Source organism: Garra rufa, chromosome 15 (assembly GCF_049309525.1).
Source record: "Garra rufa chromosome 15, GarRuf1.0, whole genome shotgun sequence".
Taxonomy (NCBI): Eukaryota; Metazoa; Chordata; class Actinopteri; order Cypriniformes; family Cyprinidae; genus Garra; species Garra rufa.
In genome coordinates, this window is record NC_133375.1 from 42,712,050 (window position 1) to 42,726,661 (window position 14,612).

The following is a 14,612-nucleotide window of genomic DNA, read 5'->3' on the forward strand; positions in this document are numbered from 1 at the left end:
AATCCCCTGGTAACACCTTTCCAACTAGACAGAACACCCTAGCAACCACATAGCAACACCCTGGCAACAACTGTAAGCATGTTATTTACTAAAGCAACTAGAAAGAACACCCTAGCAACCACATAGCAACACCCTGGCAACCACTGTAAACATGTTATTTACTAATGCATAGCAACAACTCAGCATCTGCAATCCCCTGGTAACACCCTGGAAAGTAGACAGAACACCCTAGCAACACCCTGGCAACCACTGTAAACATGTTATTTACTAATGCGTAGCAACAACCTTGCAACTTGTGACAACACAACAAAATAGCAACTGCAACCCCTGGTAACACCCAAGCAACTAGACAGAACACCCTAGCAACTGCAAAGCAACACCCTGGCAACTAGGCAGAACATTACACAGAACACCCTAGCAACTATACAGTAACACCCTGGCAACCACAGTTTTTTTATTAATGCACCTGAGTTCATGTTCATCTGCAGATCTGCAGGCACACAGATCTCATTTCAATCTAAAGTGAAAACACATTAGGAGAATTCTCACGGATGCTATTCACAGACATGGTCTCCGGAAGTTCATAGCCTCTGGTGAGTGTGTGTGTGTGTGTGTGTGTGTGTGTGTGTGTGTGTGTTTGATGATCTGCTCACAGACGCTCTTTGGCAGTGTCTTTCAGTAAGTGTAAGATGCTGTCTGGCAGGCGGGCAGGTCTGGGCCGCGAGCCACCGAATGTTACAGTCACACACACAGGAAGAGGAAAACAGCGGGACATCGGGAAGTGTTGCGACCCAGAGGACGCAGAAGGGAATCAGACGAAACAAAACAAAGAGAAGGAGAAGGTTCCATTCATCAAAGGCACGATAATGGTCAACGTGCTCCTTCACACCGCGGGAGAAGCCATGAAACACCAGGAGTCTTCATGAACGTGAGAGATGTGCTGGCCCCGTCTGCGGCTCACACACAGAAAATATAATAAACTCAGCTCGTCTGTCATTAAACTGATCTACATCACTGCGCTCATGCAAATGGCTGAGCGTTACCATGACAACCAGGGTCAGGCAAAATACAGATTTTAAGAATGGGCTTCCTTTGTGAGTGTTTAAATGGAACTGACCACAACATGCAGGATGCCGAACTGGAATGAAAGGAAGAGGAATTAGAAAATTTGGGGTTGATACTTTTATGCTCACCAAGGCTGCATTTATTGGTTCAAAAATACAGTAAAAACTGTAAAAATGTGAAATATTTTTAGAATTAAAAATAGCTGTTTCCTATGTAAATATCTGTTACTATGTATTTTATTGCTGTGATCAAAGCTGAATTTTCAGCATCATTACCCCAGTCTTCAGTGTCACATGATCCTTCAGAAATCAACTTCATATGCTGACATATTCAGATTTGAATTCCAATTCTGTTCTTATTCAAATTCAGGAATATAAAAGTCATTCCCAGTGTAATTCTCAATGGCACCAACCTTGATAGCAACTGCATCTCTCACAGCATCTATCAAAACTGCTGCAGTCGCTAGACGGTCGCCAGAGAGGGTAAACCGTGATTTAATAAACGTCCGTGAGGTCATAAACCCCCCACACTGATCCTGACACTCCAAATCACATCCAGATTTTCCAATTCCACTCGCGTCAGACAAAAAAATGTGATTCATTCTCCTCTCATCCACTGACTCCCTCTGTAATATTGGATTTGGAGACCTTGAGAGATTAAAATCCATCTTTAAATTCACAATATTAGAAAAAGATGCCATCTTAAGCATTTCTAGGTGGGGGGTCAGCAGCGTGCCATGGCCTTTGACCTCAGAGAGACACGCTCTCACGGCTCATACTGTATTCGGCTCAATGGGCTGCAGATGTGAGCTTCCTGCATTTTCCATTTTCACCGTCTCTCAACATCAGTGCAGAAAGAAAAACAGCGTTTGTCTCAGATAAGAAATCCCTCCTGATGGACATCGTCTCCTGTCCAAGAGAGCTGACAGACAAAAAAATGATGAATTACATCCTCGGTTTGATTTCGCCTCATGCCTTGATTAACCTGCTCAAGTGGAAACAGTATAAAAACAGAAAACCTCATTGACCGCGGTGAAAGAACAGGCAATGGGATCTTATTCATCTCGCACACAGCTATTTGTCATTTTAATCCTCATTATACAACCACATTTCCAAAAAGCTGTAATACCGGTAAAAATCTGTCAAGAGATCACACTACAAATCTCTGAATAATGAAAATCACAGGCACGTTTGTAAAACAACACACTGCTGGTGAATGCTGACCCACATGTGACACAGCAAGTACTTTTATGGATGTAGAAATAAATAATAGGAGCTTTTGATGTTATATTTGGTTGCAGACTGTAATACACACACACCCTGACATTACTGACACTCTCAAACATAGAACAGCCTAGCAACCACATAGAATACTCTAACAACTTCATAGCAATATCCTGGCGACCACACAGAACACCCTAGCAATCACATACAGTAGCAACACCCTGGCAACCACATAGAATAGTCTAACAACTTCATAGCAACACCCTGGTGACCACACAGAACAATGTAGCCATCACATAACTCCCTGGCATCCATACAACACACCCTAGCAACCACATATAGTAGCACCACCCTGGCAACCACATAGAATAGTCTAGCAACTTCATAGCAACACCCTGGCAACCACACCCTAGCAATCACATAGTAACTCCCTGGCAACCATATAAAGTAGCAACACCCAGTCAACAATACAGAACACCCTAGCAATCACATAGAACACCCTATCAACTTCATAGCAACACCCTGGTGACCACGCAGAACATCCTAGCAATCACATAGCTACACCCTAGCAACCATGCAGAACACCCTAACAACTGCATAACAACACCCTGGCAACCACACATAACACCCTAGCAATCACACAGCAACTCTCTGGCAACCATACAGAACACCCTAACAACCACATATAGTAGCACCACCCTGGCAACCACATAGAATAGTCTAGCAACTTCATAGCAACACCCTGGCAACCACACCCTAGCAATCACATAGTAACTCCCTGGCAACCACATACATTAGCAACACCCAGTCAACAATACAGAACACCCTAGCAATCACATAGAACACCCTATCAACTTCATAGCAACACCCTGGTGACCACGCAGAACATCCTAGCAATCACATAGCTACACCCTAGCAACCATGCAGAACACCCTAACAACTGCATAACAACACCCTGGCAACCACACATAACACCCTAGCAATCACACAGCAACTCTCTGGCAACCATACAGAACACCCTAACAACCACATATAGTAGCACCACCCTGGCAACCACATAGAACACTCTAGCAACTTCATAGCAACACCCTGGCAACCACACCCTAGCAATCACATAGTAACTCCCTGGCAACCACATACATTAGCAACACCCAGTCAACCATACAGAACGCCCTAACAACCATATATAAAAGCAAAACCCTGGCAACCACATAGAATAGTCTATCAACTTCATAGCAACACCTTGGCGACCACACAGAACACCTTAGAAATCAAATAGCAACTGCATAGCAACACACTGTCATCCACACAGAACACCCTAGCAATGACATACAGTAGCAATAACCTGGCAACCACATAGAATACACTAGCAACTTCATAGCAACACCCTGGCAACTACACAGAGCACCCTAACAACCACATATAGAAGCAACACCCTGGCAACAACATAGAATACTCTAGCAACTTCATGTCAACACCCTGCCACCCACACAGAACACCCTAGCAATCATATACAGTAGCAACAACCTGGCAACCACATAGAATACACCAGCAGCTTCATAGCAACACCCTGGCAACTATACAGAACACCCTAACAACCACATACATTAGCAACACCCTGGCAACTGCATAGCAACATCCTGGTGACCACACAGAGCACCCTAGCAATCACATATATAGCAACCCACCAACACACACCGGCTGGTTTCATTACCATCTAGATCTACTATGTTTGCTTCTCAAGTAAATGTTGATTTAAGAGTTTTTAGATAATTTCAATGGAATACAAGAGACAAAGGAATTCATTTATTTATTTGCATTGTATAAATCAGTTAAGAGCACCACTAAAAGTCCTGCAGAGTGTTTCTCAGCTGCTGCTATTAGAGCGAGATGTGACAGTCTCGTGTGATAATGTCAGTCACTGAGAAATGGCCGCAATCAGAGCGAGCGATAACATTTCTACCGAACACCACCTTTACGACTGCTTCAGACACGCAGTGTCTCTTCAAACACTGATTCACAGAAATGTCACTGATAACCACCATCTGAAAGCATCAGCACTCAACCATAATGATCCTCTGTATTCTCAAGTGTCCATGTGAACACTCACTCAACAACAAGCCATGAAAATAGACATTCAACAGTCGCTGAACTCTGACCTAACACTCTAATAAATGAAAAATACACAGCAAACATAACTTTGACTTTTTATACCTTGCATTATTGCATGACATATATTTAGTAATCATTTCACTTGATTTGAATAATATAGAGTCAACAACTCATTTCATGACTGATGAACTTGACACTGTTATTAAACTGAATTTAATCAACACTGAGCTGAATTAAGCTGAATAATGACATTGCTTTATAGGTGAAAATCAATTTCAAAGTTATTGAATTTTGCAATATTAAGAGTTATTTTCCTGTTTATTACTATTAAGCTGCTTAGAAACTATCTGTGTTCTAAATAAACTATCTAAATAAACTGAATAAATAATAGTATACATTGTATATATGCTATTTACATAAATAATAAATATCAATAAACTTTACCAAGTTATTTTGCCTCTTTCCTCTTTTTTTCCCTCTCCTTAAAAAATAGTTTTTCGTTTTGTTTTTATTACTGTACTGCCTTAATTGTTTGATGCTTTCTACTGTTTAAGTAAAAAAATAAATAAATAAATAAAAAATAGTGAAACTGCTCCGAAATCCAGATCTGATCCCAAGCGACATACTCTGTTAACCCTTATATCATGTTCATATTCTAGGTATGATTGTTATGGTGTTGGTTCAGTGTAAGTCTCCAAAAATCACACTGTAAAAAAAAAAAAAAAAAGTGACAAAGACTTCAGACTTGACTCGGACTCCAGCGACATAGACTTCAGATTTGACTCAGACTCCAGGTTACAGACTTTAGACGTGACTCAGACTCCAGTGACAAAGACTTCAGACTTGACTCAGACTCCAGGTTAAAGACTTCAGACTTGACTCAGACTTCAGATTTGACTCAGACTCCAGGTTAAAGACTTTAGACGTGACTCAGACTCCAGCGACATAGTCTTCAGATTTGACTCAGACTCCAGGTTAAAGACTTTAGACGTGACTCAGACTCCAGTGACAAAGACTTCAGACTTGACTCGGACTCCAGTGACATAGACTTCAGATTTGACTCAGACTCCAGGTTAAAGACTTTAGACGTGACTCAGACTCCAGTGACAAAGACTTCAGACTTGACTCGGACTCCAGTGACATAGACTTCAGATTTGACTCAGACTCCAGGTTAAAGACTTTAGACGTGACTCAGACTCCAGTGACAAAGACTTCAGACTTGACTTAGACTCCAGGTTAAAGACTTTAGACGTGACTCGGACTCCAGTGACATAGACTTCAGACTTGACTTAGACTCCAGGTTAAAGACTTTAGACGTGACTCAGACTCCAGTGACAAAGACTTCAGACTTGACTCAGACTTCAGATTTGACTCAGACTCCAGGTTAAAGACTTTAGACGTGACTCAGACTCCAGAGACATAGACTTCAGATTTGACTCAGACTCCAGGTTAAAGACTTTAGACGTGACTCAGACTCCAGTGACATAGATTTCAGACTTGACTCGGACTCCAGTGACAAAGACTTCAGACTTGACTCGGATTCCAGGTTAAAGACTTTAGACTTGACTCAGACTCCAGTGACAAAGACTTCAGACTTGACTCAGACTTTAGCGAAAAAAAGACTTTAGACTTGACTCAGACTCCAGGTTAAAGACTTTAGACGTGACTCAGACTCCAGTGACAAAGACTTCAGACTTGACTCAGACTTCAGATTTGACTCAGACTCCAGGTTAAAGACTTTAGACGTGACTCAGACTCCAGTGACAAAGACTTCAGACTTGACTCAGACTTCAGATTTGACTCAGACTCCAGTGACATAGACTTCAGACTTGACTTAGACTCCAGTGACAAAGACTTCAGACTTGACTTAGACTCCAGGTTAAAGACTTTAGACGTGACTCAGACTCCAGTGACAAAGACTTCAGACTTGACTCAGACTTCAGATTTGACTCAGACTCCAGGTTAAAGACTTTAGACGTGACTCAGACTCCAGAGACATAGACTTCAGATTTGACTCAGACTCCAGGTTAAAGACTTTAGACGTGACTCAGACTCCAGTGACAAAGACTTCAGACTTGACTCAGACTCCAGGTTAAAGACTTCAGACTTGACTCAGACTCTAGCATCAAAGACTTCATACTTGACTCAGACTCCAATTTAAAGACTCCAGACTTGACTCAGACTCCAGCGACAAAGACTTCAGACTTGACTCAGACTCCAGCAACAAAAACTTCAGATTTGACTCAGACTCCAAGTTAAAGACTTCAGGCTTGACTCAGACTCCAGCAACAAAGACTTAAGATTTGACTCGGACTCCAGGTTAAAGACTTCAGACATGACTCAGACTCCAAGTTAAAGACAGGTGAGCATCTCTGCATGAATCCAACAGTTCCTTTAAAAGAAACACCTGCCTTTTTGTTGATATATTTTTAAACATGCTTTTTAAAAGACATAAGAGTTTTGGTAGCAACACTGAGAAAAATCCATCCATCTTCCACTTTTTAATATTGTGTAAATTACTAGCTTCAATCTTAAAAAAAGACTTTTTTGGAAGCAAATGGCACCCATTTGGTAAAATGGCATTTTTGCTTTTGTGCAGCTGCCTTTAAAATGGCTTTGGGTGGTTTTGTAGTTTGCTGTTAAGACTTCAGGTAGAGTTTGGTTTGTTCAAGCATGCAAAATGGGATATAAACATGACGGCATATTGTAGATGCTCATGATAAGGAGAAATATTCCGAAAGCAGAAACACCTGTTCATCCAGGTGTTTTTTGCATTTTCAACTTCTCACATATCAAGTTTTATGCGTTTAGGGCTGCAGGTTGTTTCATTTCAGCCGTAATAAAAGTTTATTTCCCTCACTGTATGTCAGTGACAAAGCCATTTGTACATAATTCCCAACTGCATGAAACCTATAAGAAAATGCAATATTTTCTCTCAGCGCGTGGAGGCTGTAAATTTCGAGATTCGCTTTCAAGGACGAAAGGCATATGAAATCCAGAGAGGGCAGAAATCAATGTGAATCAATATTCTTTGGAAAGAAAATGCGATTCGAGGGCTTCGCTGAAGGACACCTGTCGACAAGGTGAGATGAAAATACAGGCGAAGCTCATTAGTTTTCGCTCATAACTTGGCGCGCGACTCCTGCAGGACCTTCGTGTCGTCGGCGCGTCCCGAGGCCTCGTTACGCGGAGAGCCGTTATTATGTGCTTGACTAGCCGGTGCTGCTGAGGACGGGAAAATCATCCAGCATATCGCTCTTCTCACGAGTCCCATCATCCTCGCTCGCGGTCCAAAGCGAACATCTGTGAAATACGTTTGCCCTCTCTGACTGATTGTTCTGTCTCACTCCACGGATCCGTCTGTCTCGCGCCGGAGTCTTTATTCAGCCCCTGCCAGAGAGATCTTGGCAGCTTCTGTCTCTCTGGCGAACATCATAATTAATATACATCACGACAATCATGTTGAACATAATTCCAAACACAAAGTCAAAGCTGAAGCTCAAGTGTGAGGCGTCCCACTTTTAGCTGCCATATTTTACGACGCCGATAGAGTCGTCGCTATTATTAATATCCGTGTTAAGAAAGATGATTCTGCAATTAGGGACGGTTAAAGACGTCAGCTTTCTCTGGCAGGAATATTTAAGCAAATGTTCAATTAAAACCTCCTTTCCCAGTTCATCCGTCAAGCTTTCATTGCGACTGTAATGAAAACTGTCACACTCTGTTTTAATAGTGTTTTATATCATGCTGACGTCCCTATCGTTGCGCATTTCTTAATTATATTATTCATCTGATTGATTATGCTCATGTTCGCGGAACGTTTAATTGGTCACATCAGCTGATGGTGACCTTGACCTATAACTTCAGACTAAAAACACATACCTTGTGGTTAGCTGGTTAGATGTTGTAACTAAATCATCAGTTGACAGACATGTTGTAAGCTACATAGAAATACTTGAGTTTTTGAAATTTAAGGAACGTAATACAATGGTCATTTTATCATTTATATATAATATTATATAAGAATTTATATACATAATATAATATATGATTTAATAAATAATTATAAATATAATTTTCTATAATAATAATATATATAATTGAATACAGTTTAATACAACTAATATGTTCTTATTTTTCTAATTAATTAATTTAATTCACGTAATTGCCGTTTACAATATTTTTTTTGCCTTTTTTAATAGTGTGATTTTTGAAGAAATATAATAGTCATTTTATGCCAATTGTAAAATTATTTATAATAATTTATATATAATATTATATATTAATTTATATACTTAATAATTGTATTAAACATAATTTTATATTATAATATTATACATAATTTAATACAGTTTAATACATCTAATATGCTCCTATTTTTTATTTAATTAATTTAATTTACATAATTACAGATTTTTCCTTTTTATATAGTGTGATTTTTGGAGAACAAAATACAATAGTCATTTTATGGCCATTGTAAAATAATTTATTATAATAATATATAATTTATATAATAATTAAAATATAAAATTCTATAATAATTTATATACATAATTCATATAATATATAATTTAATATATAATATTAAATATAATTTTATATTATAATAATTATATTATTGAATACAGTTTAATACAGCTAATATGTTCTTGTTTTTATTTAATTAATTGAATTGATGTAATTACTGTTTTTTTTTTTTTTAATAGTGTGATTTTTGGAGAATCACGCTATAATGATAGTAATACAATGGTCAACCATGATTATGTCAAACTGCAAACATCATAGTTGCAATATAAAAAAAAAAAGTCCTTTCCACAATACATCAGAATTTTCAAACAAGAAGTGCTAAAACAAGAAAAAGTCTCAAAATATCACAAAAAAACTCATAGGTTAAAGGAGTAGTTCACTTTCAGAACAACAATTTATAGATAATTTACTCACCCCCTTGTCATCCAAGATGTTTGTCTTTTTTTCTTCAGTCGTCAAGAAATTATGTTTTTTGAGATGAACATTTCTTGAAATTTCTCCATATAATGGACTTAAATGGTGCCCCGATTTTTGAATCTTCAAAATGCCGTTTAAATGCAGTTTAAATGCAGCTTCAAATGGCTGTAAACGATCCCAGCCGACGAAGAAGGGTCTTGTCTACCGAAACGTTCGGTCATTTTCTTAGAAAAATATATTTTTATATGCCTTTTAAGCACTGAAACTTGTCTAGCACTAGGGCTTGAATTTTCAAACTTCCTGTTTGAAAATTCCAAACCTTTTACTAAACATTCCTTTTCTAGTAAAAGCTGTAAAGTCGATCTGTGATGTGCGATCTCATACTCACATATGTAGTAATACTCTCGTCCCGGTCGGAACTCAAAGCCCAGCGAGAAAGGCGTGAAGAGCTGGAACTTCTCGGAGAACTTGAGCGGGCCGTTGGGCGAATGCGGCCGGTTGCACTCCCAGCGCTTGAAGCCTTTGGCGGTGTGGTCACACGTGCTGTAGCCGTCGTAGTTCACCATGTAGAGGACGTAGCGCTCTGCCCTCTCCTCAGGCACTGAATCCTCATAGTGCGGGCAGTAGACGTCCAGGTAGTCGTTTATACAGACGTCGATGTGATAGTCTCCACGGTGAAACCTGCAGGACACACACAGAGAGAGAGAGAAAGATAGGTCAGAAAACAATCCTGTTTCAAAGAGAAATGTGTGATAGATTACATTTGCACATGGGAAAATGAAACTGAAACAGAGTCTTTGCTTTGAAATTAATGCTTTTCTAAATTAAAACGATCTTCCAGTGAATCTGAGATGATGCTCATAAAGACAGTGATATATGAGTGTCACTGATATACTAATTCATTTTTTGTTAATATTTTGAAATATACATTTTTAATCTTTCAGACCTGAGCTAATATGAATTACGATGAACAGTCGTATTTTTATTAACTAAGGTTAACAAGGATTAACAAATATTTTAACATATATTGTTGATTGTTAGTTACTAACATTAACTAATGGTAAAGTATTACTGTTTTAGTTAATTTAGTTAGTGGTTGTAGTACTCAGAGTTAATCTAAACAGAAACGAGAATTTTGCCTTGGAACTATCCGAAAAGTTTATATATATATAATATATACATTTTTTTATTTATTTTTTTTACTATTGTAGTACTTCAAGTTAAACTATATATAATTTTTTCTTTGTATTTTAGTTTTATAAATTATAAATTAATTATATATATATATAATTTTTTATTTTTGCTTTTAAAAGGTTTTATGATTTTTATAATTTATATTTTATAATTATATATACATATATTATTTTTTTGCTTTTAAATATGTAAAAATATATAAAAAAAATAATTTTTATATTAGTTATGAACCTGAAGAATCAATGGAATTTTAAAGTATACCATTTTAGTTTTTGTTTTAGTGATTGTAGTACTTCAAGTTAAACTATATATATATATATATATATATATATATATATATATATATATATATTTAAAGGCTTTATAAAAATAATTAGATTTTTTTAGGTTTTAGATATAATAATACCATTTTTTTCTCCTTTTTTAGTTTTAGTGATTGTAGTTAAACTCTCTATGTATATTTTTTCATTGTATTTTAATTTTAGAATATTTTTTGTTATAGTTTATTATATATATATATATATATATATATATATATATATATATATATATATATATATATATATATATATATTATTTATTTTTTTTTTGCTTTTTAAAGCTTTGTAAAAATACTTTACATTTTTATATTATTTACTAACATGAATTATTGGAACGCTATTTTCAAAAGTGTTACCATTTTAGTGTTTTTTTTGTAATTGTAGTACTTCAAGTTATTTCTATTAAGTATATATTGTGTAACATTATTATTAATAGCAGTAATTTTATTCTAAACATTATTGTTGTTTAGACGGATGTAAAAAAAAATGAAAAGTGGCGTATTTAGAGACTTTAGCTAATTTTGAATATTTAATATGTGCTGTAATTAAAATACAAACAGCTTGCATTGTAAGTGCATTACGGTAAATGTGCTTCGAGCTTGTTGAAATTATTATAGCTAAATCAGGTCATGCTCCACACAAATCTGAATCCAGGATGTTTGTGTCTGACTGTATTTCTTTTGAAAGACAGTGGTAGAATTGAAGTTAAAATAGACTGTGCAAAGTCTCACGATCGCCAAGAGGTTCCTGGAAAAGCAGAGGATTTATGTGTGGCCGGCGTGATATCAATAACAAATAAAAACAGATTAAAACCTCACTAGACTTTACAGGACATTCCTCATATGAATAATCTTCAGGATCCCAGGGTTTCAAAAGAAATACTGCAACTCTATTCTCTCTCATCCAGAGGAACGTAATATTCATTTTCAACAGTCTGTCTGTATTTCTGCAGTTGTTGGCGTGAGATCTTCAGAAGCAGCGTCTACTGAATATTTGTTTTGTAACCAATTAGAGCCGCCGTTCTTCATACAGAGCTGGAGATGAGAGAAAAAGCTTGTGATTTTCATTTGAGTCTATTGAAATATTGTTTATGAAAGTTCAAAAGACAGCAAGCTCCTTCAGTTTGCTCTGAAGTGTGTCTATGAAATGATATTTTATAAATAAGCTGATATTTCCAAACCTCGGTTTTTACAGTAAACCTCTGTTGCATTTACTTCCAAAAGCAAAACTATTTTAGTGTATTTATTTATTTTTTATTGGTTATGTGAATGTTAGATAAAGGGAATTTTCAATTTTAATTTTTATAATTTAGCAAAAATTTGCAAACATGGGGATATATAATTATATACAGTAATATATAATCTGTGTTAGTAAATACATTGCAATATATATATATATATATATATATATATATATATATATATATATATATATTTATTTATTTATAATTACTATATTAATTACTATATTATTACTATATACATACATACAATAAATAAGCATATTATTATTATTATTAGAGATTTTATAGCACTTAAAAAAATAACATTTTACAAACCTTCCCACTAAGTTAATAAAAGCATTAACCATCTAAAAGGAGTAGCAAGTAGTTTAAAAAACTATATTTAAACTATTTTTTTAATTAAAACAATACAATTAAAAATATTTTTACATTTTTATTATTATTTATACTGATGTGAAAAGTAGATTATTTAGATATTTTATAGCTTATTTTTGTATTGAAAATTTAATATGCACTCAAAAAAGAGCATTTTGCTAACATTCCAATTAAGTTAATAAAAGTATTATCCGTCTAAAATAAATCTAAAATGAAACCATCTAAAAGTAAAAAATATTTAAAAAAAATAATAATAATTAAAAATATACAAATATTTTTTTAAATATCTTTGATGACCAATCTATGTTTCACAATATTTTAAAATTATTTATTAGTATCAGCTCGTGTGCATTAAATAATTTAAATCGATGCAACTTTTGAAAATGGAACGTTCCATGAACAATACGTATGTAACATTTTTGTGCTAAGGTTGTGATAGTGTTACCAGATAACGTTGAATAAATGTTTTATTAATCTTATCAGAAGATGTCTGTTTATAACATTGAAAGAACCTTCTCAGAAAGTGAGCTTTTAGCTGCGTATCCATTGATCACTTTTCATGCTTCAGTAGCAATTTGTTGACATGTGGAATGTATTTATTAGGGATAAAGCTCTGCGGTTTGTTGTGTGGTGTTGATGAGCTGTGGCGTGTGTTAATTGTGGGCTGCTACGAGTCTGTCCTCGCTGTTTACACCTCCACAACATCTCCAACATCAGCGGGTGAGAGAGGAGGTGCTAATGAAGCGTGCCGTAATTGAGAAGAGGATTATTAAGTTTGTTAATTGAGTCGAGTGTGTGAGCGGACGCAGACGGTAATGCAGATTGAACGAGGAGATGTTTTCTCTGTGTTGTTGAATACATTTGGCTTGGATCAGACCAAGCGCTCTTCAGTTTAGGCCCGTTTGACCCTGTGATTTATTTGGGCTGCGAAAGGACAAGAGAGACGAGCGCCAGCAGCATCGTCATTCAATGCACGCTTTGATTTCAGATTTAAAGCAACGATGGAATCAGTTTTAACTTTGCTTCGGTGGAATTCAAGGATGGAGAATTTCAATTAAAAGTTTCCACAAGGCCATTTCTCTAACTGATTCTCAATTAAAACTTTGACCTGCCTGAAAAATGGCTGTTTAACCGCAGGAACGAGGTTGTTTAGTTTAGAAGATGAGGTTAAGAGTGTTTTCAGGTGATGCACGTACGCAAAACACGACAAACGTTGGTTTGGAGTCGGGGGTCATCCTCTTTAACGCTTACCGTTGCTCATTTTTACATGTTTTGAGAACCAAATAAGGGCATCTGTGAGACGATTGCAGATTCGCATGTTATCCGTAAACACATCAGGCATGCATTTGGACATGTTGGTTTGTTTTGTGATTAATGAGATCATTTCTTGTGTTGCACGTTGGAGTTGTTTCGACGCTTGGCAAACAAGTCAGAAGAGTTTTTGGAAGCAAATCAGCGCTAACTTCAGTAAAATGCATCTTATTTAGACTGAGTGTTGTTATTGTTAACTAAAACTAAAACTTAATTTAAAAAATCTAATATAACCGCTAGTATTATTAATAATTTTATATTTAATTAATAACAATAATTATATATACTGTATATATACAGTATGCATAATATAAAATTAATATATCTGCAAATAGTTACATATATATATATATATATATATATATAATTGTACGTTATGAAAAATGTTAAAATATATACACACTGTATATATAGATACTGTATAATAAATATACATCAATAAATACTATATTGCAATTACACTTATATGTATGCTAAAGTACAGGTATAAAATATTATTATTATTATTTATAATTTTTTATAATGTATTAATGTGTAAGTTTTTGCTTTTATTTTAAAAACAGTATGTATTTAATTTTTTATTTTACAATTGTTATAACAATAAACAATAACAATAACAATATATATATATGTGACCCTGGACCACAAAACCAGTCATAAGGTTAATTTTACAAAACTGAGATGTATACATCATATGAAAGCTCAACAAATAAGCTTTCTATTGATATATGGTTTGTTAGGATAGGACAATATTTGGTCGAGATATATCTATTTGAAAATCTGGAATCTGAGGGTGCAAAAAAATCAAAATACTGAGAAAATCAC

General features: G+C 35.5%; 1 protein-coding gene across 1 annotated transcript in view; it reads right to left on the bottom strand.

Moving 5' to 3' along the window:
- Positions 1-14,612, bottom strand: part of efna5b (ephrin-A5b) — a 131,503-nt gene that overhangs the window by 20,856 nt on the left and 96,035 nt on the right. The window contains exon 2 of the mRNA XM_073819676.1: positions 9,733-10,025. Coding sequence (XP_073675777.1) covers positions 9,733-10,025 — 293 coding nt within the window. The remainder of the gene's footprint in view (positions 1-9,732; positions 10,026-14,612) is intronic.